The 27,702-nt window shown below is 47.4% G+C and overlaps 1 protein-coding gene and 1 pseudogene across 6 annotated transcripts in view; one reads left to right on the top strand and one right to left on the bottom strand.

The window, feature by feature from the left end:
* LOC119160964 (FK506-binding protein 15) overlaps positions 1-27,702 on the bottom strand; it is a 290,382-nt gene that overhangs the window by 131,667 nt on the left and 131,013 nt on the right. For all 6 annotated transcript variants that reach the window (XM_075880249.1, XM_037413254.2, XM_037413255.2 and 3 more), the window contains exons 14-15: positions 16,816-17,025; positions 12,288-12,383 (exon numbers count right to left, since the gene is read on the bottom strand). In XM_075880249.1, coding sequence (XP_075736364.1) covers positions 12,288-12,383; positions 16,816-17,025 — 306 coding nt within the window. The remainder of the gene's footprint in view (positions 1-12,287; positions 12,384-16,815; positions 17,026-27,702) is intronic.
* LOC142776479 (uncharacterized) lies at positions 249-3,026 on the top strand (annotated as a pseudogene).

Below are 27,702 nucleotides of genomic sequence, written 5' to 3'. Positions count from 1 at the left end.
AGGGTTGTGCATGGAGCTCTTGCACACAAGTGCTTCCTCTCAAACGCCTGCATTTATACTTTTGGTAACTCAGGTTAGCTAAGAAAATGCAAGACAGCCCAATAAAGCAAAAAGCTTTTTTCTCGTATGACGAGGGTGCATGGAAGCTTAGAACGCAGAACAGGCTATCATTCAACCTGAATTAGCTTGATGAAGTTGCACTAAGACGTACACAGCACAAGAAAAACCTTAAGTTATTAAACCTTTTCTTTACGAGCCAAAAAAGCAACTTTTATAAAACGGCAGGATGAGTGGCAATAGCTTTTTAATTATATCACCAAGACAGTTTCTCTTTGTTCATTTTGTTTTATTGTGCTGTATGTTGCCCTTCCCTACAATGTGCACAGTGTTGTGATTTCAGTCAAGCCCATGTAGAACCTTTACGACCCCGGCCCTCAGAATACCCAACTTTGAAATACTGGAAATCAAAGTTCAACATTCTGACACTGGCTCGCTGTGACATCATAAACTTTGAAGATGTCTGGTGAGGCCTAATTAATACAGCCGAGCCCGGGTATATCGAACTCGCCAAAAACCGTTCGATATATGGCATTATTTGATATAGGCACGCTTGACACAAAGGCCCAACAATAAGGAAGGTACTTTATTAATATGGTGGCTTACTTGCCTGCCCTACTTTGGAACAAAATAGTCCTGGATTTTCTTCTGTGTCAACGACTTCGCTGCCTGTGCCAGCACGCACGCCTCCACCTTGTCCAACGAGTCAGAGCAGCTGACCCCGCAACCTTCCACAATCACGCAATAGTGCCGGACCAACGCAAGTGCACTAATCACTTCGGAGGATGTAGGCAATGGGCCATCGTCAATTTCTTTATTGCTGTCGATTGCTCCCAAGAACTCTGCCAGCTCGCTCTAAACTTCAGCGGAAACACCTGCAGTGTCTTCAGTGCTGTCATCGAAATTTGGGGCGTCGTCTCCAGGCATGCGGAAGCCGGCATGCCTGAAGCAGTTCTGGATCGTCTCTTTCGTGACATCTGCCCATGGCCTACTCAACATAGAAAGAGCTCCGAGCAAGTCGATTTTAACCTCACTACCGACATGAAGGTTCTTAACCCTCTCCACCAGGCGTTTCCTACAGCTGGCTTTCAGTGCGCGTATAACGCCTTGATCCAGTGGTTGCAGTACAGACGTAGTGTTTTGGGGCAAAAAACGCAGCTTGATGTTGCTAAAGGTCGTACTGCAGCTGTGCGATGAACAATTGTCCACGAGCAGGCACACCTTGCGATTTTTGCCTGCCAAATCATCATATCACGACATTAGCCACCTGTCGAAAAATTCCCCAGTTATCCACGCTTTTGAGTTTGCTTGGTAGGTAACTGGAAGTGACAGTGCATTTCGAAAACATGGCAGTGCCGTGTGTTGTATTCAGCAGGTACGTTATCATATGATAGCCCTAGGCATGTGCAGATGCACGTGCACGCACCTTATCAAGTCAGCTAACATCTGGGTATATTAACCATCACAAACTAAGAATAAACAGAGTTGTTTGAGGTACTGGGTCGGTGTGGTTACTTCGCGACACTGCGGCTCCCCGACGTAGTTCGGCAGGGCATGGCGGCGGATACCACAGTTGGCGACGAGGGTGAAGTGACCGAAAGCTAAAGCAATGAGTCTGCACCAACCGCCCGAGTTTCTGCCGACGCCCGGGAAGCCTACCCTTCCGTGGATGCAGTGGCACCACCTTTTCAAGAATTATCTCCTGGCATCGGGGAGCGACGCCCACTCATCTGCTCGCCGTAAAGCTTTGCTGTTTCACTGCTTGGGGGTGGAAGGCCAGCGATTGTACTACGCATTACCGCATACAGCGGGAAAAGAAGAAAGCGGCTCGAGCGACGAGTACAATGTAGCGGTGGCTACGTTGGACGCCTACTTTACTTCTAAAACGAACATCATCGTGGAACGGCACCGGTTCGGATAGCGCACCCAACTGCCTGGGGAGACCGCAGCAGCATTCGTTACGGCACTGCGCGAGCTGGCATTGTCCTGCAACTTCGGGGAGCAAACTGACGACTTCATTCGTGACCAGCTTGCAGCGAAAACGAGCAACCATGCCCTTCGGGAACGCCTACTTCTGGAAAGAACTTCGCTTATGCTTGAACATGCGCTGACTATCTCGAACAACATTGAAGAGGCCACGAAATACTCACTTGAGCTAGTCATCAGCCGCGAGCATCCAAAAGGTGGATAAACATCAGATGCCAGCCCGTACAGAAGCACGAATGCCGTCTTCGCAGCACAAAGCATGTTTTCGTTGCGGGTCTTCTCGGCATCTTGCAGATTCCAAAACATGCAAGGCGCGGGATAAAACCTGCAGTAAATGCGGCAAACGGGGACGTTTCCAGCATGCATGTCGGAGCGGCATGCCAGACGAGAGGGCACTAGCTGTCCGAGAGGTCGATACCTGCAATATATCCGAAGACCTCAATGTGTTGCTTCTTGCCCGGCAGAAAAAAGCAGCAATAAATGTGGACACCCTCGTGCAGGACGTGCCAGTACGTCTCCTCGTAGACACAGGCTCCGCTGTCTCAATTCTGTCGGCCGTCCCGTATTCGAGGTAGAAGTGCCCTCCGGTGCAGCCGACCTCAGCGGCACTGTACGATTTTTCTCGCCGCAGAATAGGCACTGAGGGGTGTCTTACAGCGCCAGTCTTCTTCCAAGGTCGGCACGCCGAGATACTTTTCTACGTCGTCAAAGGTGGTACTGACATCCTCGGCATCGACGCTATCGAAGCCCTGCGGCTGCACATCAATGGTATGTCACTTCAATGCACTAACATTACGCAAGCGCCACAAGGCCTTGATCCCGAGCTTTTCTCCGAATTTTCAACCTTGTTCGATGGAAAGTTAGGGCTAGCAGCAAATTTCATTCACAAGGTCAAGTTAAGACAAGGGGTCACGCCTGTCGCTGCTAAGTTACGCCGTTTGCCATTTTCAGTGCGAGACGCGGGGCGTGAAGAGTTGCAGCGCCTCGAGCAGAAAGATGTGATAGAAAAGTGGATGCCTCAGAATGGGTATCACCAATCGTAGTAGTGGCAAAGAAAAATGGCAAGATAAGAATTTGTGTCGACCTACGCGAACCGAACAAAGCGGTTGTCATTGACAAATTTCCGTTGCCTCACACGGAAGAACTGCTGCGCAAACTTTATGGTGCAAAGTATTTTTCCAAGATTGATTTAGCAGCCGCATACCACCAAGTCCTGCTGAGTCCTGAAAGTAGAGAATTGACTACCTTCATAACCGATAGTGGATTGTACCGATTCAAACGCGTCTGCTTTGGACTTGCCTTAGCACTGTCTGCTTTTCAGAAAATGATGGTCACTATCCTGCGGAAGTGCAAAAATACTTTGTGCTACATAGATGACGTGATTGTGTTTGGTAGCACACCTGAGGAGCATTTCAAGAACCTGAAGCACCTGACTGCAAAGTCAGGATTGAAGCTGAATGACAAATGCATTTTCAATGTTCAAGAAATAGAATTCCTTGGGCACATGATAAGTCACCAGGGTATAAGGCCGCTACAAAGCAGCATTGACGCCATCAAGGCTGCACCAGCACCAATGGATATCAGTACCCTGCGCTCATTCTTAGGAATGATTGGCTATTACACAAAGTTCGTACTTGACTATGCAGTGCTTGTTGAGCCTCTTCGTGAGCTCTTGCGCCAGAATTCCACGTTCACTTGGAATCCTGCCAGACAAGCTTGTTTAGAGCAGCTGAAAAGTACCTTGTCCACGAGATGTTTACAGCTTTTTGACCTTGTGGGTGACATTATTGTTACCACAGACGCCTCATCCATCGGGCTAGGAGCAGTGCTGCAACAGACAAGAAATGATGAGCTAGTAACGATTTCATTTGCTTCTCGCAGGCTTACTCCACAGGAACAGAAGTACTCCGTTGGGGAACTGGAAGCCCTTGCATGCTTGTGGGCATGCGAACACTGGAGAGTCTACCTTTGGGGCCGTCCATTCACTCTGCGCACCGACCAGCAGGCTCTGACTACACTCCTAAGTACAAAGGGAGTAGGTCGCCGTCCGTTCCGAATAGCAAGGTGGCACGCAAGACTACTCGCATACAACTTCACAATTGAATTCCAAAAGGGTGACAAGAAAACAGTTGCTAATGCTCTTTTAAGAATGCCTCTCCCAGTTCAAGTGGAGGAGGAAGAGGCTGGGGAGACCATTTGTGTGGTCTCACCATGCGTTACCCATGGGGAATTTGTCGCTGAAACAATGCAAGACCAGCTGCTGCAACAGGTCATGAAGTGGGTGACTTCGACATGGCCTGCAGTGAAGACGTTGCCTGCCAATGCAGTTCCATTCTACAGGGTGCGGACTGAGCTCTCAGTCGTTGGAGACCTCCTACTTCATGGAGACAAGTTCGTCGCACCTTCATCTCTCGTAGGACAGCTACTTGACGCAGCCCACGAGTCTCACCCAATCATAACAAGGACAAAACAGCGACTACAAGAGCAATACTAGTGGCCTGCTATGTGCAAACAAGTAGAACAGTTGATTGCATCTTGTGGTGTATGCCAATCAGTTGACAAGACTGCAAAACCAGCGACACCACCATTGCAACCAGCTGCATTCCGTCGACACCGTGGCAGAAACTAGGAATTGATATTGTGGGTCCTTTTGCAAACGTGTCTGCAGATTGTCGTTTCGCGATTATGGCATTGATTACTTCAGCAAGTGGCCAGAAGTTTGCTTTGCTGCGAGGGTGACTGCTACAACAGTTATTTTCTTCCTACGAAGTATTTTTAGCAGGGAAGGTGTCACACCGGTCCCGTTAATTAGGGAGGCGATCGCCGGGCTAATTCCAAGGGCCGAAGTATCGGCCCCCCGAACCGCACCACGAAAGCGTGGACAATTTAGAGGTGGTCCTTTTTGGCGCGCCAGCGGACGCCGGCTGTGGCCCAAAGAACAAGTCAGAGCCGAGAGTTGATAAACAAACAAAACTATATTCTCAATAATGGCAGATCAGAAAAACAATACACAAATATGCTCACTCCACAATAGCTGAGTACAATATGCCACCGATCAAACAACGTACTACACAGTACAATTAGCCACACTCGAACAACGGACACAGACAACAGTACACACTACAATGCAGTCGCATGCATTGAACAACCAAGACACTTAAAGACTAAAGAGATAGAAAACTTATTCAGTCCAAAGTCCTTGGAACAAAAGTCTGAATGATACTCTTCCGAGAATCACTCACTCAAAGTCCAGCGTTGTTGCCGTTCCGCTGCCCCCTGAAGTTTCTCTTCCAGGAAACCTCGCCGAAGTTTCTCTTCCAGGAAACCTCGCGTCTTCAATCGGCCACTCTCCAAGCTTCTAACTTCTCCGCCGGAAACACGTCGGCTTCCCACACGCAGCTGTTGCCGCGCGTCTTCGCTCGATAGCGGTAAATACACGCTCTTGCCTGTAGCTCAGGCCTTCACCCCTCAGGTGGAAATCCTCTTCATCTCCTGCTTCATCCCTACGGACAAAACCTTTGCCGACTACACGGCGGAATCCCTTCGCACTCTGGCGTTAACTTCCGTCTTCTCCTGATCTCTCATCTCGATCTCTTATTGTTTTTCCTTGTTCTTTTTCGGCGAGCCTTTTCCAACGACGGTATCTGAGGCAGCGTCTCAGCCATCGTTGTCACTTCCGACCCTGCTAACAGGTCATGACGTTCGACGGGTCCGGTCTGTTTATTTACCAGCTTGTTAATGTCTCTACATTTGGCCTGGCTGGCCGACTCCTACTCCTTTACACTGTCGGTCTGTTGGGGTCGTGCCGACGTACGTCCAGCTGCCCGGCGCGTAAACTCGTTCCACCCGATCATCTTCTCATTCGCTGTCTCTTGCGCCGCAGCTTCACCTTGGTCTCTAGTGAGATCCGTCACGGGATGCTCCTCCACTGTATGTCGCGGTCGCTGGGTTGTCGAGGGCTCTATCTTAGGGTCTTCTTCCAAACATTCCGGATCATTCGGTCCTAGCGCCCCGTCGATGTTTCCGATGACAAGGTCGTACAGGGGGGTCGTCATGCATAAAGCAGTAACCTTCCCGCTGAAGTACGGGGTTTCCACCTCAATCTCTGCTTCGGGAAGCATCCGTACCGTACGGTCACTTAGGCAAACCGGTTTCGTTCTGCCTGTCAACTCACTTTCCCGTACCAAATTTCTCCGCACGATAACCGTGGAGCTACCGGTGTCTCTTAGAACCGTAATCTTCTTGCCTGCAACCTTACCAGGCAGCGTTGGCATTCCCTTCGTAACACCGGTTGGCTGTTTTGACATTACCGCACCCACAATAGGAATTTTCTCCCCATTCTTCAACTCTACGAATCCATCGGTGACGGCATTATTATCAGATTTCGGTGCCGCTTGCACACAGGATAACTGGTGAGTTTGACTCACTCCGTTTCGACATGCGTCTGCTTTGTGCCCAGTCTGACCACACTTAAAACATTTTACTGCCGTAGGGCTCGTAAAGATCGTTCGACAGTTTTTCGCGCAATGACCCACTCGGTTGCACAGAAAACATCGCGGAATGCTCTCTGGTGTACGCTTCTTTTCTTCGGGAGCCAATTTCTTCGAATCATCGGGACAATCCTTCTTGACCTTGGCCAAATTAGTTCCACCTTGCATTTCCAAGAATTGATCAGCCAATTCAAGCATTTCTTCAAGTGACTCAGCCTTCCTCTCTTTCAAATACAGCGACAGGCTTGGGTGGCAACTAGTAAGAAATTGTTCTCTAATTAGGAGTTCTCTAAGTTCATCGTACTCCTGCGCTGTCCCTGAAAGTTCAATCCATCTGTCGAAATAATCGCTAAGTCGGGTGGCGTACTGTGTAGCCGTCTCACCATCAGCTGGCTTTCCTGTCCGAAATCTGTCCCGGAATCCTTATACAGTAAATCTAAATCGCTTCAGCAAAGCAGCTTTCCCCTTGGCATAGTTGGCTGCATCGGTCGGCGTCAGCCTACCGTACACACTGAGCGCTTCACCACTCAAGTAAGTACTCAAAGCAGTTGCCCATTGATGTTCCGGCCAATTCTGGCTCCTCGCAATCATCTCAAACTGGTGAAGATACGCGTCAAGGTCGTCCTTCCTTTCATCAAACGCTACAAGAAGCTTGCTTGGGTTCAAGCGGAAACCATGATCTTCCCGTTCGCTGCTTTCAACTCTAGCTTGGGCTGGAGTTTCACTTCCCTGTTGCAAACGGAGCCGCTCGAGTTCCATCTCGTGCTGCCGCTGCCGTTCCCTTTCGGCCATCTCCGCTTCTCTTTCTTCTTTCAGCTGTCGCTCCCTTGCTTCTCTTTCTTCTCTCGCCCTCTCAGCAGCCAGCTTTTCTCTCTCCAGCTCCAACTTCAACTGCTGCTCTCTTTCTTCTTTCAGCTGTCGCTCCTTTGCCTCTCTTTCTTCTCTCGCCCTCTCAGCGGCCAACTTTTCTCTCTCCAGCTCCAATTTCAATTGCTGCTCTCTTTCTTTTTTCGCTCTCTCAGCTGCCAACCTCTCTCGCTCCAACTCAGCTGCTTTTTCTTCCTTGGCCCTCTCAGCTGCCAACCTCTCTCTCTCCAACTCAGTTGCTTTTTCTTCCTTGGCTCTCTCTTTTTCTTCTTTTTTCCTTCTGGGTGACCCACTTCCGTAGTTCGGCGCCAGAAAGACCCATCTTCTCACCAAGAGCTACTAACTTTTCGAGATCCATGGTGTCTCGCAAATAAAGTCTTGCCGCGTGTAAAAAGTATCTGCCTAAATCAGTCTATCGGAACACTCCACTGCACTCGTTAACGAGAACACTGCACAACACACAAAATCGTTCCGATAGCACTATCAACACTAGAGGCTCTTTCTCACTACTTTGGACACAATGTGCACCAAAAGGTCCTGTCGCGGACGCCAGATTAATTGTCACACCGGTCCCGATAATTAGGGAGGGGATCGCCGGGCTAATTCCAAGGGCCGAAGTATCGGCCCCCCAAACCGCACCACAAAAGCGTGGACAATTTAGAAGTGGTCCTTTTTGGCGCACCAGCGGACGCCGGCTGTGGCCCAAAGAACAAGTCAGAGCAGAGAGTTGATAAACAAACAAAACTATATTCTCAATAATGGCAGATCAGAAAAACAATACACAAATATGCTCACTCCACAATAGCTGAGTACAATATGCCACCGATCAAACAACGTACTACACAGTACAATTAGCCACACTCGAACAACGGACACAGACAACAGTACACACTACAATGCAGTCGCATGCATTGAACAACCAAGACACTTAAAGACTAAAGAGATAGAAAACTTATTCAGTTCAAAGTCCTTGGAACAAAAGTCTGAATGATACTCTTCCGAGAATCACTCACTCAAAGTCCAGCGTTGTTGCCGTTCCGCTGCCCCCTGAAGTTTCTCTTCCAGGAAACCTCGCCGAAGTTTCTCTTCCAGAAAACCTCGCGTCTTCAATCGGCCACTCTCCAAGCTTCTAACTTCTCCGCCGGAAACACGTCGGCTTCCCACACGCAGCTGTTGCCGCGCGTCTTCGCTCGATAGCGGTAAACGCACGCTCTTGCCTGTAGCTCGGGCCTTCACCCCTCAGGTGGAAATCCTCTTCATCTCCTGCTTCGTCCCTACGGACAAAACCTTCGCCGACTACACGGCGGAATCCCTTCGCACTCTGGCGTTAACTTCCGTCTTCTCCTGATCTCTCATCTCGGCTGCTCGGTTAAATACCTTGCGAGCGACATTCCAGAAGGTTCCCGTCATTTCGTCGGCGCGATACGCAGCGAAGGCTGGGAAGAGGGCAAGACGGTTGGAATGCCCTCCGCGGCCGATGACTCAACTCGGTATGACCACGCCCCTTTCGTTCTAGAACTTTCGCGGGCTATCTCCGCCGCCGATGTGGGGCGAGGAGGTTCGTTGGCGAAGCCACGCTTCCGAGGGGAGAGCGCGCGCCTCGGGGAGCCTTTAGATGTTTGTTTTCTTTTTCTTTTGACCTCGCGGCGCCACTCCGGCGTTTCGTCGCAACAATTTGGCCGCGCGCCCATTTTTAGCGCTCGTTCTGTGACAGAAGGATACCCAGAGGAGATTGTGAGTGACCATGGTCCTCAGTTTACAGCCTGCGAGTTCGACAGTTTTCTCAAGGAATGCAGCATCACCCATACGTATTCGGCAGTCTACCACCCGCAAGCGAACGGCCAAGTGGAAAGATTTAACCGGGTGCTCAAAGAGTATGTTCAGGTCTGCACGCGTGAACGTCAGTCTTTCAAAAAAGCCATCACCAAATATCTAGAAGTTTACCGTTTCACGCCGCACGCCACTACAGGACTGAAGCCTTCCGTTCTCCTGCACGGCCGCTATCCCAGAATTAAACTGGATCTACTAGCAGCGCCAGGTAAACAGTTTTTTCAAGAACCACATGCAGCAATGGAGGCCGTCCGCAGCAGGGTAAAGCAAAAGCAACAAGCAAGTAAGACCTACACCGACCGTCGACAAGCTGCAAAGCAGTCTCCGTTAACAACAGGTCAACCAATACGAATCAGGCTGCCAGATCATGAGTCTAAGGGGGCTGTGAGTTACTCAAGCCTGTTCATAATCACTGATCAATGTGGCCAAGACACAAACTAAGTGATGGTCGCACCTGGAATCGAAATTGGCTAGTACCTTGCCCTCGGCCTGCTACTCTTGTAGAATCTTCCTGTTGTGACTCTCCAAACGATTCCGATGATGCACCCCAGCCGTTAAACCTTGGAGCCTCAGTTTCAAGGGACCTTCCAGAACTGAGGCGGTCAACGAGGCTGAGAAGACCACCGTCGTGGTTAAAAGACTATGAACGACATTGAGTGCTACGTAGTGTCTACTTATTGTTACTCTTTCTAAGTGATTGTTCAAGTTTTTGAGGGGAGGGAGAATGTTGTATTCAGCAGGTGTGTTATCATCTGATAGCCCTAGGCATGCGCAGATGCACTCGCACGCGCCTTATCATGTTAGCTAACATCTGGGTATATTAACCATCACGGACTAAAAATAAACAGAGTTGTTTGAGGTACTGGGTCGGTGTGGTTACTTCGCCACCCTGCGGCTCCCCGAGGTAGCTCGGCAGGGCATGGCGGCGGATTCCACATCGTGCTTTTTCCAATAACCAGAGGTCGAAGTTTTTTCAATCCGTCTAAATTAGGTGCCAACAGCATGAACACACAAGCTTTGTTTGCCTTGCTGCCACAAGTCTTGTTGCCACGACACTGTCTTGTTTGGCAACATTTGCCAAAATAGAGCAGTTTCATCCACATTGAAGATATTTTGGGCTTGATATCTTGCTGCAGTATCTCGCCACTTTTACCTCAAGCCATTTGTCCATGCTGTCCAGGTACGCTGCTCTGCTTTTACCTAACTGCTTTGCCAACGATGTCGTGCCATTCTTTGAACCGTGGGAGCCAGCCTGAACCGCCTTAGAAATTGTTCCTGCCAAGCAGGAAAGCAAGGCCCTTGGCTTTCTGCTCGATAATAGGGCCGGACACCAGGATGTTTCGCGACCAAACGTCCACAAACAATTTGTAAATGGCCGCTTCAGCATTTTCGTACACATCAGTGCGCACACGTTGGGCACCACGGGCACCTGGCCTTTTGTCCGACTTGGCCCCGACGTCTGCCTTGTTCTTCAAGATAGTACTCAAGGTGCTCCTTGGAATTTTGTTGGCGGCGGTGACGTCGGACTTATTTTCACCGCGCTCGACCCAATTTGCGATCTCGAGTTTCGCGGCGAACGGCAAATTCTGCCTCTTTGCGCATGCCATGACAACAGCGCACGAATAAAGCTCACAGAGCACCAACAGGCAACACCGCCAGCACGGACCATGCTAAATGAGAACTCGAGGAAAACAAGCAGCAGCAGGCACACTAGCATAAAAAAGAAAAAAAAATGGCGCTCATCTTCTACAGCCTCTGCGCCTCGGAAAAAGCACGATGGCCTTTGACTAAGCGCGCCAGGAGTGGGCCAGGATCATTTCTAGCAGGGGGGTGTTCGCCCATGCACAACCAAGTCTAAACCACTTTTTTTAGGGTGGCGCCGGCAGTTTTTTTTTTTTTTTATTCAGATACCCTAAAGGCCCCGAAGGGCATTACATAGGGGGTGGGGGGGAGAACAATGTGTTGAGTACATTTCAATTCAAGAGCAAACACAGTCAAGAGCGGGCATGTAACAAAAAACGGTAGAAAAGCAAACAAACAAACAAAAATAAATGGAAAAGAAATACAAGGCAAGCGCACATAGTACATGGTTCATGGCTCTGATAATAAAAATCGCTTCAAGTGGCTTACAAACAAATCGTGATTATGAATTGTGGCAATATCTTCTGGTAATCGATTCCAATGAAAGATGGCCAAGAACAACGGGGATCGACGAAGAAGATTAGTACGGGCAAACAAGGGGAGGACTTTGAAAGGGTGATCTAAACGCGGAAAAATGCGATGGGCAAATTTGATATGCGATGCAGCAAATGACCCACTATGATAGAGCCGGTGGAAGTGACATAGTAATGCTAGTATTCTTCGTTTTTCCAGGGAGGGCAGCTGTAGAGATTCTTTAATGGCAGTTATGCTAGATGTGCGGGAATAGTTCTTAGTAATAAGACGTGGTGCTTTATTTTGCAAGGCCTCCAGTCTGTTAAGTATGCCTGGTTTGGGTTCCAAATAATACTAGACGCGTAGTCGAGTTTCCCCACCACTGCAAGGAAAAGCCAACTTGCTGGGGCACTTTTGAGGCAATGTAACAGTAAGTTTTGCTATTATTCGCAATGTAAATTTACCGTGTTTAGAAATTGTTAGATATACGAGATAATTTGATATAAACGAGTTAGATGTAGTCGGGCTTGACTGTATGTTCAGTAACAAGACAAATTGCATTTTATTTTCAGAGACAGGTGATGATTGAGCATGGCAAGTTTTTAGAATTTCTTTTGCCGCAATGGCCTAAGTATATGAGAAATCACACTGAAATCTCCAACACTACAGTGATAGCCCTCAAGCTGTGATGCAATTTTTTTTTTTAAAGTACACATTTAGTCTCTTTTACTTCTTACAAGTAATCAACTTTTTACAACAGAGTCGATGACAGTGCAGCTTTACACAATTTATAAGTCAAATCACAATGCTCTCTAACATCTCTTTAAGTAAGCACAAAACATGCAACAATTTTCGGAAGCAGTGTCAGAGTGAGTACACTGAAGAAAAGAGTACAAGCCTTGCCTGGACTATCCTTTGAATGTTGTAAAGAAGTACATCACTATCCATGTGAGAGCCCAACTGTGGAGCTGAAGGCAGCTGGGACTTCACTGCATCGAGCTGCGAAGTTTGGTTGAGTTGAAAGAAAAAAGAATGATCTAATTACAGCAGGAAAAATATAAACGAACACTTTCCAAAGAAGCCACACGAAAGTGGAAGGGATCATGTACTGCAGTTAAGCACACTATGGCGTACAGCATAAACAAAAAACAATGAATACTTTAGCCACCTAATGAGAAATGGTCTTTTTAACTCTTTTGTTACCACACGAGAATGGTTGTTTTTCATATGTCTCAGGAAGATCATCTTTGCCAGTTTAAAAAGTCTAGCACGCATTGCAGCATATCAAACATTGCAGAATGAAATGCTTTTTTCAAAAAGTATAGGTAGTAAAGCAACAAAAATATTTTAGAATGAATGAAAATGTGAAAAGTGTAAACTCTTTCATCACCAGCTGGTAAATAGTGTTATAAAAAACACTATACAGTGAAATCTCAGAAGAACGAACCCAACATTAACGAACTTTTCAGATTAACGAACTTTTAGAAAATCCCGCACGGACTGCTAATAGTTTCAATGTAAAATTATTTCACTACTACGTACTTAAGAATACCGAAAGAGAGAGAGAGAGAAAACTTTATTTGCGCGTAACGCGGAGCATTCCAAATGGTCGGGCCCTATTCCAGGGCTCCGCTGGCCCTAGCCATCATCTCTACCCGTTAGATCAGCCAACGCTGCTAAGCAATGGACGAGCTAGACTGCAGTGCCTCTTATTGTTCCTCCGTGTTGTTCATGTCGTGGTGTTCTTTATTGTGATGTGTACACTCCCACGTGATGTGAAACAGAGTTGGTGTGGCCCCACACCATGGACATATATCTCTGTATACCGAACTTTTCAAAATAATGAGCGTTAATTTAGTTGTGCATTATATTAACAATGCCTCAGTACTACGAACTCATGTTCTGAAATTCGTTGCGACCACTGGAGCGGTACGCAAACAGATGACAGCGCACGGACGCCTTGCTTCTCGAAAGACTCTCGACGGTGCGAAGAAAAAAAAAAAATGAAAGGGCGGCTTTTTTTTCTTTCTTTCTTTTTATTGAAACGCGTCGCTGCAGGTTTACAAAGGCAGAGGTGTGGGCAACAAGGGAGAGCAAGGTCAGCGAGGCAGAGTAAGAGTTGCGGAGCAAGAAGCATGGGTGCGAAAAACCCGAGACAGCGAGGGAGCAAAAAACAAAACACAAGGAGTTTTCTTTTTTAGCACTTTTTTTTTCGGAAGAGGCGGTTACAGCAGCGACCCTTCGTTTTTTTTTTTTTTTTTTTTTTTTGTCGCTTCTACATGTGCTCCAAGAGATGACGATAGTTATAGCGCGAGAAAAGAACGACAAGGAGACAAGAAGGAGATAAGCGCTTTGTCGTCGTACTGTTCTCGCGCTTAACTATCGCCATGTCATACCAACTAGCCCAAACTGCCGCACTTCTAAGTGCTCTAGGAGGCCTTGTTTCCTTGTTTGTCAGTCGTGGTCATGTCTTTTCGGTGATTACTTATCTTGTCTGTAAAGCAAGTCGGCGTTCGCACTGCGGTACTACTACAAATGAGTTCATCGCTGCTTGTGACGAAGAAGCGGAAGCAGTTTTCACTAAGCGAGAAAGTAAAGTGGATATTCTTCAGACACTGGAAGGCAAAAAGCAGGCTGTTGCGACCAATGAACCAAATTTCACCACAGAAATGTGGATGAGCTGGAGGCCTTCGCGATGCAAAATTTGTGCAGTACGAGTAAAAAAAAAAAAAAACAGACTTCTTTAAACTAAATGTGCATTTTTTGGTATTCACTTGTGCATTTGTTTTTTCTCGTGAAAAATTAGTTTAAGGACCTACAGTTGTAAAGGTAAGTCGTTTTGGTCGGTGAAAATTAAGTATTTATGGTTAATTCATGGGCTTTCAATATAACGACTTTTCAAAATAACGAATGAATTGCCGCGGCCCTCTGAAGTTCATTATACCGAGATTTCACTGTATATGCAAAAATATTCAAAACAAAAATTTCAGAATATACATTTTGTAGATAAATGACCCAGAAACAGTATAAAAATAATTGAAGTTGTACAAAATGTTTCTCTTCACATAAACAAAGAAATCAGAACCGAGGTGCTGCTTCATTGCTCATGCCATGCAATGAAGCATTGCATGGTTTTTAGCGAGACACGAGTGTGCTCGTACACTCTTCTCAGTAAATTTTCGTTGCCTTGCAATAAGAGTCTCTAAGTATTCCAATACAGTTGGATACCCATGACGTGAATCATCCCTCTGTAAATGAGATGTCCAACGAACTTCACTATTTCATCTAGGGTCACCGTTTTCAATGAGCCACCTTACTCCGCATAGGTTGGCGTTCCAATATATGCATCCAAGCACATTTCTTTACATCTTTGTGCATATCGTAATAAAAAAAGAATATCCCGCGCAGTTCTAAAATGTTTCGCACTGCTCTGTAGTCAGAGCCACGATGTGCTCCGTGGGCCTCCTTGCCGTTAGGATTGATATGTGGGGTTTAACGTCCCAAAACCACCATATGATTATGAGAGACGCCGTAGTGGAGGGCTCCGGAAATTTCGACCACCTGGGGTTCTTTAACGTGCACCCAAATCTGAGCAGACGGGCCTACAACATTTCCGCCTCCATCGGAAATGCAGCCGCCGCAGCCGGGATTCGAACCCGGGACCTGCGGGTCAGCAGCCGATCCTTGCCGTTAGGAGAAGATCTGCAGCCAGCACCACCACACTGCGACCGAGCGAAGCGTGGACCATGCACGTAACCTGAGTAACTACATGATTATGCACAAAGGTCAGAAGCTATATGCACTTGCGGCGGAGGAGATAACTTGAAGATGTAAACAAAACAAACCAATGAACGGCTACGGATATCCCAGGCTGACACAAAACATAGTCGCCATAAAACTTGAAGCTGAGGTGCTGTCATCCATGACATCTCAGCTCGTTCTCACTCAATTCAGGTAGGCTCGCAAGACAGTTTCAAGCAGCGCATGTGTTTTGCAGCGCTGATGCACACCCATGCACATGTGAGAACCGCGTAATAGGAGCGACTAGTGACACTAGATGTGGGCCTGTGTCTGATATATTGATACAAGCAAAACCAAAACGGCTGGAAACTGGCTGTGAGAGCCATTTGCACACTTCATATATGCAGCGGACTTTGGGAAATAAATTTTTTTGCAGAATTAATTTTCCTTGACTTCTAGCAACACTCTATTGATTAGCTGGCATAAATTTCCAACAATTATTACAGCTCAACTCAGTCGAATCGCGAAGCTATCACATCAATTCGATGTCTGGCTTGCAAAGTTTCTTTTCATAACAGAACTTGATGTTACTGTAGCATAATCACGAGGGGCACACACTTATGTCAAGTTCGCACAACCTAATGCGTTTTCCCAACTACACGCACATTGGTACGTGCAAAAGTCTAAAAAAGTTGCTATGTTGCCCAATGCGGCGAATTCAAAAAAATTCTGAAAGTTGAGTGGCTGAACTAACTACTAGAAAGTGCTGGGTGCACGAGAAAAAAATTTAACATGCCAAAATCAAGGACTGAAAAGCGTTGATCACCGGATGTCAATTTGAATAGGCGTGGTAACGAACGAGTCAAAGGACCCTTAGCGAAACCTATAAGAAAAGCCATAAGAAGAAAAGATTTGTTGGCAACAGAAAAGTGGCATTCTCTGCTTTCGCCTCACCATGTGTCCACTGACATTTCTTCCATGCATTCTCCCATACCATAGCTCAGGAACTGTGTCCTGTTCAGGACATGAGGCCTGCCTTTCTTTTTTTTCTGTTCCCCCTTTTTTTTTTTGTTCCGGACGGGCATATAACTGAATGAATCACTCCAGCGTCATGTCACAATCAATGATATCATAAGCATTTGGCATTGTGTGAATGTTCCTCAGGTGTGCCTATCTCAGCTAGGAGGCAGGCTATTTGAAAAAAGTACAACAACGAATAGGCAGTCATTTCAATTTTCAATTGTTTTAAAAGCATAAATTCATACACCTTGCGTATATAAGCCCAACTGTCTGTACATTGTCTACATACCCTTCTCATATGTCCAACTATATATTAAAAAATAACACCTTCCTCCCGACAAAAAAAGTTCTTACTAGTCTGCTGAAACTGATCTCACTCATTTCATCATGCGCTTTCGAAGTGCACAGTTATTTCCATGTTAGTCTGCCACACGAGTGAAGGCCAAAAGATGTATAGCATACCGCATAGTACTTTACTTTTCAGGCCATTTTTTGTCATGATTGCTAATTATTACATTAGGATGATCCAAGTACTCAAGCTGTTGGATTACTGACAAGTTAGAACTTGGTTTTCAATAAAGGTAACAAGTATAGTTTCAAGCAACAGGTCACACAAAGAGGTTTTTTTTTTTCCTATATGACAAAAAAGAGCATGTCCTTGCAGTCTAACCTTTCCAAGGATTGTGTCCACCTTGTCAGATAGCTTGGAAATATCCAGTCGGACTTCTGTGTTCTGTGAGCGTGTCTCCGATAGCAGCAAAGGTAACTGCATGTCAACTGCTACACTTGTGGCTGTTGGCACCGGAGCAGCAGGGTAGGAGTGGGCTCCTGGTGGCAGGAGGAGGCCCTGTTGCTGGTAAGGATAGGCAGCCAGTGTACTCTGCGATGCACAAGCAAGAAAGGAAGAGAAGAAAGGCTGTACACTTAAACGTTGATGTAACAAACTTCAATATAACAGCTTTCCCTTCCCTCTCTCGAGCACTGGGAAGTCATGTTGATCAGCTCAGACCCAATCATCGAAACAAGGGTTGAGGAGTGGGCCACACAGGTTGCCATCAACTTTGGGTTGATGGCCATCTAACATAAAATCATCCACAGTTGTCTTCTGACAAAATAGTTTTACCTTCCATGTATTCATTGAAATCAAACAAAGAGATGCAACACTGTCACTACCAAGTCTGATGATCATCTGATGTTTAGGAACCGCATGCTGGTTCCTTGTTCACCGAGATCGACCAGACGTCTTCGTCAATTATGAAGCCAGTAGGTGATGCAACAAGCGTGCGTAGATAGCAAGCGTAGTCCTTGTTGTCCTACTCATTGTAGCTTGTGCTGACTGGGTGATTAGATATTTTAGAAGCCGGCGGGATGACGTGTTCTTTTCCTGTGGGGATGACAGCAGCCTTGATTGTTCTAGTCAATGGCGTGATTATGCTCATGTGCACGCTCAGTAATGGCCTTTGTCGTGCGATTGTCATTAGTGATGTCACGTTCGTGCGTTTTGAGGTGTCGGGAGAACTTTCACGTTTCGCTAAGGTACACTTGACGAAAATCAGTGCACGGTACCTTACACATGACTCCTGAGAATGACTCACTAGACAGCCTATCATTTAGATTAACAAGCTGGTTTTGGAGCTTGTTGGTAGGGATGTGCGCAAATCATATTTTGAAAATACGCGTGAAAGAGCCTCACTGATTCCTTCAACATAAGGTATGGCCGCACATGTACAGGTTGGTTATCGTTGAGCTCTTTGAGCTTGGTTGGAGTCATGTACAAGATACCGTGCAGTGATTACCATCAAGTGTACTGGAACAGAAAAATTCTCCCGATGCCTCAAGGAGCAGAAACATGACATCACTAATAACAGTCACATAATATATACCATTTCTGAGCATGCGCATGAACATAATCATGCCACTGACTGGGACAGTGTCGCTGTCATCGCCAAGCAAAAGAAAACACATTATCCCGCTGGCTCCTAGAATCTATAATCATCTAGTCAATGCCAGCTATAATGAATAGGACAACAGGGACTATGCCTGTTATCTACACACGCTCATTGCATCACCTACTGGCTCCATAATTGACGAAGACGTCTGGTCCAGCTCAGTGAACAAGAAACCCACATTCGGTTTCGAAACGTAAGATCATCATCAGACTTGGTCAGTGACCGTGTTTCAACCCATTCTGACCAGAGGAACTTTTGTCGAACTCTTGACTACTAGTCAAACAAAGCTATCCTGGACCTTCTGAAGAATAAGATTAATTCCCAGCAAAAGTCATTAAAATTCAGAGGCACTTGCATTGCAAATGAATATGTGTGTGTAGGTTTGTACATGTGGGTGTACTGCAGCAACAAGTTTTAAAGTAGCACTGACAGCCAAACTTTTGTCAGTGATTTTTTATGCCATAAAGCATAAGTTGGTGCCTAGTAATTATAGATAACACCAATAATTATTATCTGTGGCAAAGCCTTCGAACAGTGGGTCGTCCTCTCCAGCACCTTCTAGTGGGTCGTCTTTTTCATGAGAAGAAGAGCAGCTCGTGCAGAGAGTCGGTCTCCGCATTGACTGTTGCTGTTATGAATAATCGCCTAGTGTCCGCCAATAAACGTCTTAACAGTTTGGTGGAGAGTGCTGTGCCCTTCAAACAACTTCGGTCCGCATTCGATGCCCTTGGAGCTGCGATCCCATACCGTGCCTTCTACCATGCACCAAGGCGCCGCTCAGCAAACGCTTTCTCTTATGCTGACGCCATGTCCCAGTGTGCCCCGCATCCGCGACCCTCCTGTCTTCACAGGTGCAGATGGCACCGACGTCGAGGACTGGCTCGCCATGTACGAACGCGTGAGCCTCCCCAATCATTGGGACGAGGCAGGTAAACTCGGCAACCTGTTTTTCTATCTCGCGAGTGAGGCCGGCATGTGGTACAGCAACCACACATCCGATTTCCCGACTTGGTCCGCTTTTAAAACCACTGTCGACGGCGTGTTCGGCTGTCCTGCCGTTCGTAAGCTGCAAGCCGACCAGCGTTTACGTGAACGAGCACAGAATACCGGCAAATCCTTCACAAGTTACATCGAAGACATCCTTGACTTGTGCAAGAAAGTCGACTCGAACATGTCAGAGGCTGACAAAACCACGGGTGTTCTAAAAGGCATCCCCGACGATGCCTTCACCATGCTACTGGCCAAGAACCCCCGCACTGTGGCAGAAGTCATTCCATTATGCCAAAGTTGCGAAGAGCTGCGGCGGCAGCGCTTGATGACCCATCGACCGCCACCACGTGACGCTGATCTGTCGGCCTTGTCAGCAGTTCCTGACCACACAACCTTGCTTGTAGAAATCAAGTCGTTCGTGCGTGAGGAAGTTGCCCGCCAGGTCTCTTTACTGGCTTTTGCTTCCCCGCAACATGCTCAACAGCCATCAAGTACACTTCTACCTCCCCTCGGCCGAGCCATTCAGCAGAAAATCGCGGAGGTCGTTCCTGAATACCACCAGCCGCCTCTTGTACCTGCGCCACTCAGCTACGCCCAAGTTGTCGCCAGGCTGCCCCCCCCCCGCCCCAATTTCCTGGCCCCCTAAGTTACACCGAAACCATCGCCAGACCCCAGGCCTTCAAATAAACTGTGTCGCCTATATACGCCGACGTCATACATATGCCCCGAGTGTTGCCCACCATGCACTCATATCAGCAGCCGGCTCGCCCATCGCGTTCTACGACATGAATGAGACCCGCGAACCGATGACGCACTTCTGACAATCGCCCCATCTGCTTTGCTGTGGTTGCGTCGGTCACGTAGCATGCTATTGCAATTGTGTGCAGCAACTGCAGGTCGCCTCCAACTTTCCCAGCCAATCGAGCCACTCTTATGACCAACCGCCGCCTATGTCACCGTCGTCTCGCCCCGCTCCGTCTACTCGCCGTTCACCATCTCCACGACGTCGCTCAGAGTCGCCGATGCGGACACGTCTACTCGAGGGCGACCAGGAAAACTACTCACAGTCCACGAGGCAAGGGCTGCGATGCTGTCAAACTGCGGTAGCCCTCAGGAAAGCCCATCGAACGTGATAGACGTGCTTGTGAATGGTGTCCGTGCATCTGCCCTTGTAGATACTGGAGCCGCCGTGTCCGTCATGGACGCAAAACTTAGCCTATTACTGCGCAAAGTGACTACGCCACTTTCCGGGCTCTCCCTCCGTACAGCCAGCGCCCAAAGCATTCACCCTACAGCGATGTGCACAGCCCGCCTCATGATTCAGGATGTGATGTATGCCATCGAATTCATCATAATTCCTTCATGCTCTCACGATGTCATCCTATGATGGGATTTTCTCTCCCGCCACGACGCCGTCATTCATTGCGCACCAGCAGAAATAGAGCTCACACAATTCTCTTCTTTGACGCCGGCCGACAGTCCATCTGCTGTGAGCAAGTTACTCTTCAGAGACGACACGAAAGTGCCTGCAAACTTGTCCGCGGCGGTGTCGGTCTACTGACCAAGTCTTTCTGACACCGCTCCACTCCTCTCGCCATCTCATCATGTTTTCATCAGAAAAGGCTTGCTGGTTCCTTTCACGACCGTGTAAGTCACTCACGGCAGCACCACTATTTTTGTTCTGAACTCATGCTCGTACAGCTTTGCGTTGGTGCGAGGGAAATGTCTCGGCAGCGTGGAACCCATCGAAGACGCACAAGTTATGGGTCAACCCGATGACATGCACTGCTCAAGTTCCAGTATGCTTAGTGCTGTTTCTACATCTGCTTCATAATCTGATGATGTATTTGGCCCTTCCATTCCCGACAACCTTACGCCGGGCCAGCGTTCCCAGCTTTTGGGCCTGTTGAAAGAATTCCGCTCTTCTTTGAATGTCGCTCAACCTTCTCTCGGCCGCACATCCACCATTACGCACCGCATCGACACAGGCGCACAGCCACCACTACGGCAACGTTCATGTCGTGTATGTCCCACAGAATGCCATGTGATCAACAAGCAAGTCCACGACATGCTTTGCCGCGATGTTATTCGACCCTCTAGCAGCCCTTGGGCATCTCCTGTCGGTCTCGTCGCGAAGAAGAACGGTTCTGTACGGTTCTGTGTGGACTACCAACGCCTCAACAAGATCACTCGTAAGGACGTGTACCCACTACCGTGGGTAGATGACGCGATTGACAGCCTGCAAGGAGCAGAATTCTTTTCATTCCTCGATTTGCGCTTAGGGTACTGGAAAGTACCTATGGCTGAGGACGCTCGATCGAAGACCACTTTTGTCACCCCCGACGGCTTGTTCGAATTCAATGTCATAGCGTTTGGGCTGTGCAATGCACCCGCCACTTTTGAGCGCATGATGGATACGGTTCTGCGTGACCTGAAATGGCACACGTGCCTGAGCTACCTCAAAGACGTCGTTTTCGCTCCGGACTTCTCGACGCATCTTCAACGCCTACGGCATGTTTTAACGCGTCTGAGTGATGCCAGTCTGCAACTGAACCTAAAGAAGTGCCGATTTGCAGCTCGGCAGCTGACAATACTCGGCTACGCCGTGTCCAAGGACGAAATTCTCTCCAATTCAGCCAAGCTTCGGGCCGTGACCGAGTTCCCCAAGCAGACATCCGCCAAGGAACTGCGCAGTTTCGTAGGACTGTGTTCCTACTTTAGGCGCTTCATTCGAAACTTCGCGACTATCATATCGCCGCAGACGAAACTCCTCGGAAGTAACGGGCCTCACCCTTCGTGGTCATCACAGTGCGATGCCACTTTCACAACACTCCGTCGTTTGTTGACGTCGCCTCCCATACTCCGCCACTACGACCCAACGGCCCCTACAGAGGTACACACAGATGCCAGTGGTGTCGGCCTCGGCGCTGTCCTTGCGCAGCGCAAGCCAGGGTTCTCGGAATATGTCTTGGCGTATGCTTACTAAAGCCGAGACGAATTAAACCGTCACTGAGAAAGAATGTTTGGCAATCGTCTGGGCCCTTACGAAGTCGCCCATTTGATGTCGTCACCGACCATCACGCACTATGCTGGTTGTCGTCATTGAAAGATCCCTAAGGCCGTCTCCCCCGGTGGGCACTTCGCCTGCAAGACATCCGCGTGCTGTACCGCAACGGAAGGCAACATGCTGACGCCAACGCCCTGTCCTGCTCTCCCTTGCCTGACGACAATGCCCACAACTCCGCGTCTCACCTTGCCATTTCTTCGATTAGCATTCATACCATTGCTACTGAAAAACGCAAGGATTAATGGATTGCCTCACTGATAGACTTGCTGACTGATCCATACACGCCATTCACTCACGCGTTGCGTCGTTACGCCCACCGTTTCGCCGTTCGCGACGACCTCCTCCACTGACGTAATTACAACGGTGACGGCCACCAGTGGCTACTAGTCATACCTCGCAGTCTGCGCTCTGACGTATGCGAATTGTTTCATTCTGATCCGAATGTGCGCACTCTGGGGTATCGAAGACTTACCACCACATTCGCCAACGGTACTTTTGGCGCTACGTGCAGAAATTCGTTCGCTCCTACGTAGATTGTCAGCGCCGCAAAGCTTCAACGCACCTGTCGCCGGTAGGTCTGCAACCTCTACCTTGCCCTGCCAGGCCGTTTGGGCGCGTTGGCATTGATTTGTATGGGCCACTTCCACTAACGTCGGCAGGTAACCGCTGGGCTATTGTCGCTGTGGACCACCTCACGCGATACGCCGAAACGGCCACTCTCCCCGCGACTACAGCGAGCGATGTGGCCTCTTTCCTGCTCCAACGATTCATTCTGCGACATGCTCTACCCCAGGAACTGCTCAGTGATCGAGGCCGCGTCTTCCTGTCTGAAGTCTTTGAAGCCATTCTCAAAGAGTGCAACGTTGTTCAACGCAAAACTGCTGCTTACCACCCGCAGACGAATGGCCTCTTCGAACGCTTCAACCGTACGCTCGGCGACATGCTCTCCAAGTACGTCGCCGCCAATCACACAAATTGGGATTCCATTCTACCCTTCATCACCTACGCATATAATACCGCCCCTCAGAGCACTACTGGCTTTTCACCCTTCTTTTTATTATATGGAAGGCACCCGTCTCACACCATCGACACAATACTTCCACACAAGCCATATTCGTCCGAGTGGGTGCCTATTTCTGCTACAGCCAAGGTTGCTGAAGAGTGTCGAAAGCTTGCAAAGACCTTTACTGCGCAATATCAAGAGCGGCAAAAAAGCATTCGCGTCGACGCCAGCACTACTGCGCACATGTTCCTCCCTAGAGCGCTCGTCTGGCTCTCGATCTCTACCACTGCAACTGGCCTATCTTTAAAACTATTGCCCAAATACGAAGGCCCCTACCGTGTCATCGAACGCACTTCCCCTATAAACTACTTTATTGAACCCATCGAACCATCTTCGGACATGCGCCGTCGAGGGCGCGACATTCTTAACGTGGAGCGCCTCAAGGCCTACCATGACCCGCTCATAGTAACCAGCTGTTCGGTAGCCAGGCGGCTCCCTTTTCATACCCGGGGTAGTTGTAGCAAAGCCTTCGAACAGTGGGTAGTCCTCTCTAGCACCTTCTAGTGGATCACCCTTTTCATAAGAAGAAGAGCAGCTCGTGCAGAGTCGGTCTCTGCATTGACTGTCGCTGTCGTGAAACATCGCCGAGTGTTCGCCAATAAACGTCTTAACATATCGATTTTGGTGTCAGTTTTAAAAGCACTTAAAATATCTTAGCAAACCAGTGCTAAAGTCATAGAGTGCTATGAGGTCCCGTAAGCTTTTAAATTTTTGTGACATAGAGCACTTTCTTAAATGGGGCCCAAGTGTGGCAAGGAATGACATGACAGATGTTGTGATGCCAGCCAAGGTGTGAAACATCACGAATGTTCCCCTGATAAAATTTGTCTATTATAGGGCACATACCACCCAGCCCCCATTTCAAGGTCAAGAATGTGTCCCCTAAAACATTGTTGGTGTAAGCGGCCAGAATTACATAGACAGCTATCCAACAACAGAGTGAGGGAGCAGAGACATGATAGCCTTCATGGTGCACCAGTCTAGCAGAGTGCAAACCACAAACCTCTCTGGCTGTGATGCCAATCAAAGCTGTCAAAGACGCAAAACATCAGAAAGATCCCAAAAGCCCCTGATCACATCATATTGATGACAATGTCACGAGGTTCTGCCAATTAGGCTTTTTTCTTGAGACTAAGTGTAAAAAAAAAACAATTCCATTTTTGGATTCTGCAACTATCGATTCAAAACCAGAACAATCTTCATGCCACCTGGATCATTATTTTAGCCGTAACAGTCTTTTATCTTTATTCATTTACCAACAGAGCTTGGTTTTCTTTCGCTGTTTTTTTTTTTCATAACCTCACAATCTACTGACAACCTTTTCTCAGCCTTGGAACATCTAATTCTGATCATTTTTGTTCTGCCTGAAAGCTGAATGTTTTGAGAGTGCAAGAGAGTGTCTAATGTTTCCAGAAGTCAAATATTTAGAAAGAGCAAAATAAAAAATAGTTTTGGGCAAGTTGGTAGATTTGGTAAAGTTTGAGAAAGTTGGTAGATACTCATGAAACAGCACACACACATGAACACTCATGTGTAGCCTTGACATGCATATGTTGCATCATGTGACCATCTGTGTGTGTGTATGTGTTGAATAAAAAAATTCATTTGATAGTAAAATTGATGCTAGTAACAACGCCCTGTCTAGAATTTCATGCAAGTGTAGGAACGCCCTACAGCCTTAGGGGTTGTCTTCATCAAAAGTACTTTTGGGGTACAAGTTGCAGACAAGACTAGGCATGTGTTTTGCACCCAAGACCCAGACAGCCCATCACGATAAATCCACGGACGACACTACCTGAAATTTCGCCCTAGGTAACACCGTCTACATTCTAAACTACAGAGTCTGGGACAAGTGGACAGCTGGTAAAATGAGTCTACCACGAGTGTTCGGCTGGTGGCTGTTCAGACAAAAGAAGGCGTGGCTCACAGACATTGATCAAGTACGCAAGAATTGCGCTGACACATTCGCGACCCCGTCAGCCGAACCACAGGCAGACTCGATGCCCACAGAGGAGAGCGCGCCGGAGTCCTCTAAAATGTCGGAAGGTGCAGAAGCCCGGCCCCCTCCCTAGCTGGGGCGGTCGTACAAAGAAACTGGTAGAGCACTATGGTTAAAGGTAAAGAAATGCTATCACTGTTATGTCATCTGAATGGTATGCAGCAGCCACCAACACACTGTGTACTCTTTCTTCTATTCCTCCTCCCCATTTCCTACATACAATCGAACCTCGATATAATGTACCCAGATATAACGAAATATCAGTTATAATGAAGTATGTGAAAAAAATCGACTTTCAATAAATATAATATTGAAAATATACCTTTAAAACGAATTTTCAGATATAACACACTTATTTTCATGTAAGATGCCACTTTGTTATAATCAGGTTTGAGTGTATTCCCAAGACTGGAATAAAACTACAAATTATGCCTGGCAAAACTGTCCGATTCACTTCCAGATGCACGGGTGCTTCGCCAGGCTCAGATATAAATAAACAAAGGTGCCACATGAGGTTTATTCGTGCACACGTGGAGTCGCTGGAGCCAACGTTTTGACAAGCGGTCTTGTCTTCTTAAAGGCTGAAACAGAGTTCAAGAATTTTTTATCGCTTCAGGCTTCCATCTTCCCCTGAACCTCTGCGTTATTTACAATTAAAATTGCGACTCTGCAAAGATGTGATTATAGACCTAAGTTCTTTTGTCTTTATAGCATGGGATAGTTCTGGATGTAGTGCATTTATCAGACTGATCAGTGAAAGCAAGTGGTTCAGTTCGGTGAACATGATAATGAAGGCATCCCACCACTATAAGCAGCACTTGATGTTTTGATTTGCAAGTCTCACTAGCAGAATGAGCACATTTCGCTCTAGTTTCACTTCCACAGTGCGCTGGGCCTGTATCTGTCCGCTTTATGCATTACAAATGGCCGTCATCACATGAGGACCTTGGTGGTGTGACATTAAGTTGCGATTGCTAAACCTCAAGTGAAACAATTTTTTTAAGCCACTGAAATTACTTTTTTTAACATGAAAGTGTTTTATGCCAGGATCCACGAAGACTTCAGTGATGTATTTCCATCACGAATATGACGTTGATAAAATGAAAACTAACGAATCAGAAAGAAAAAAGAACTAGAGAGAAAAGTTCCGCTGCTGGGAATTGAACCTGTGACCTCTTGGTCCAAGACAATAAGCACCCGGCACTCTCCTCACAAAGTTATCGAGGCACGTGTCTGACACTCCACAAACGCGCCTTATGCCTCATGCATTCTCTCTTGCATGGTGCTCTCTGTTGCCCAGTTCTCTGTGTTGGCAGGCCTAAGCGGCACGGTGCCACAGTCTGTGAAGAGTGCACTGAAGTAATGTGTCACGACACTTACTAGCACCGATATGAAACAATGCGGCGACAACAAAGATAAAGCATGGCCTATGAGATTGCCCACAACCTTGAAGGATGTAGCTAAAGCATCTCGATACCAGTGAGGAACATTGGCCATTGCACTGGGAAGTTACTGTAGATGCAGTTACATATTCTGTTTTTCACTTCGTGTAAGCGTGTGACGGCTCACTGTTACAGTGAAGCAGCTTCCACTTGCAATCGTCTTTTTCCGACACAAACCACATCGTGTATGACAGCACTGGCTGATAAAACTTCTGCAATAGGTGCTGCAGAAAGACAAAAATGTCAATAGGCTAATGTCATACTTTGGTGCAGTGAGACAGAGGCCAATGGAACATACGAGGTCCATAGCTTGAGCATCAAACGCCTGCGTGCGTTTGATGCTCAAGCTATGGACCTCCGCCTCCCGTGTTGCTGAAACGCAGTGTGGTAGTTCATCCATGAGCACAGGCGTAGGTTACCCTATTACTCAAGAACGAACATTGTGCCGTTTTTCCCCTCACTTCCCAACGCTTTAAAGAAGTGCATATTGATACCAGTGTTTACTTGCTTGTTGATGTCATCTCTACGCGGTGCTCATGACACGGTGCATCCAGGTATATCTTAACATCAGCTACCATAGCGGTTAGATCATGATCGTTAGTCATTGTGATGGATATGTGCCACTAGGCATCAACATAGGTGCAGGCACATCAAAAAGCTACAGCTGCCAAACAACGAGAGAAGTCATCCAAGATTGCATATATCCTTACACAATAAGCACTACTTTTATGAAGACACGTTTTACTTTAGCATTATACCGATTCCTATGACAGAGAGATGGTTAAGTTTTTTTTTCTTACTGCCCCATTGATTTTAATCAAGAGCATTTATGTGTCACCTCTGTAATTACAATTTCAATAAAACTTTTGCTTTATTCATATACAAAAAGCAAGTTATGATATAACAGAGTGAATCGTTAATTCTACTTCAGTCTACCACATTGAGGCTTCTCTGTACAGAATGAGGCACATACTAACATGTACTTCTGCGTTCAGGCAAGATAACCAGGGCCTGGCAGGAACTGGGAATACCCCATTAACTAGTATA

Source organism: Rhipicephalus microplus, chromosome X (assembly GCF_043290135.1).
Source record: "Rhipicephalus microplus isolate Deutch F79 chromosome X, USDA_Rmic, whole genome shotgun sequence".
Lineage (NCBI taxonomy): Eukaryota > Metazoa > Arthropoda > Arachnida > Ixodida > Ixodidae > Rhipicephalus > Rhipicephalus microplus.
This window is presented reverse-complemented; position numbering and strand designations above follow the sequence as displayed.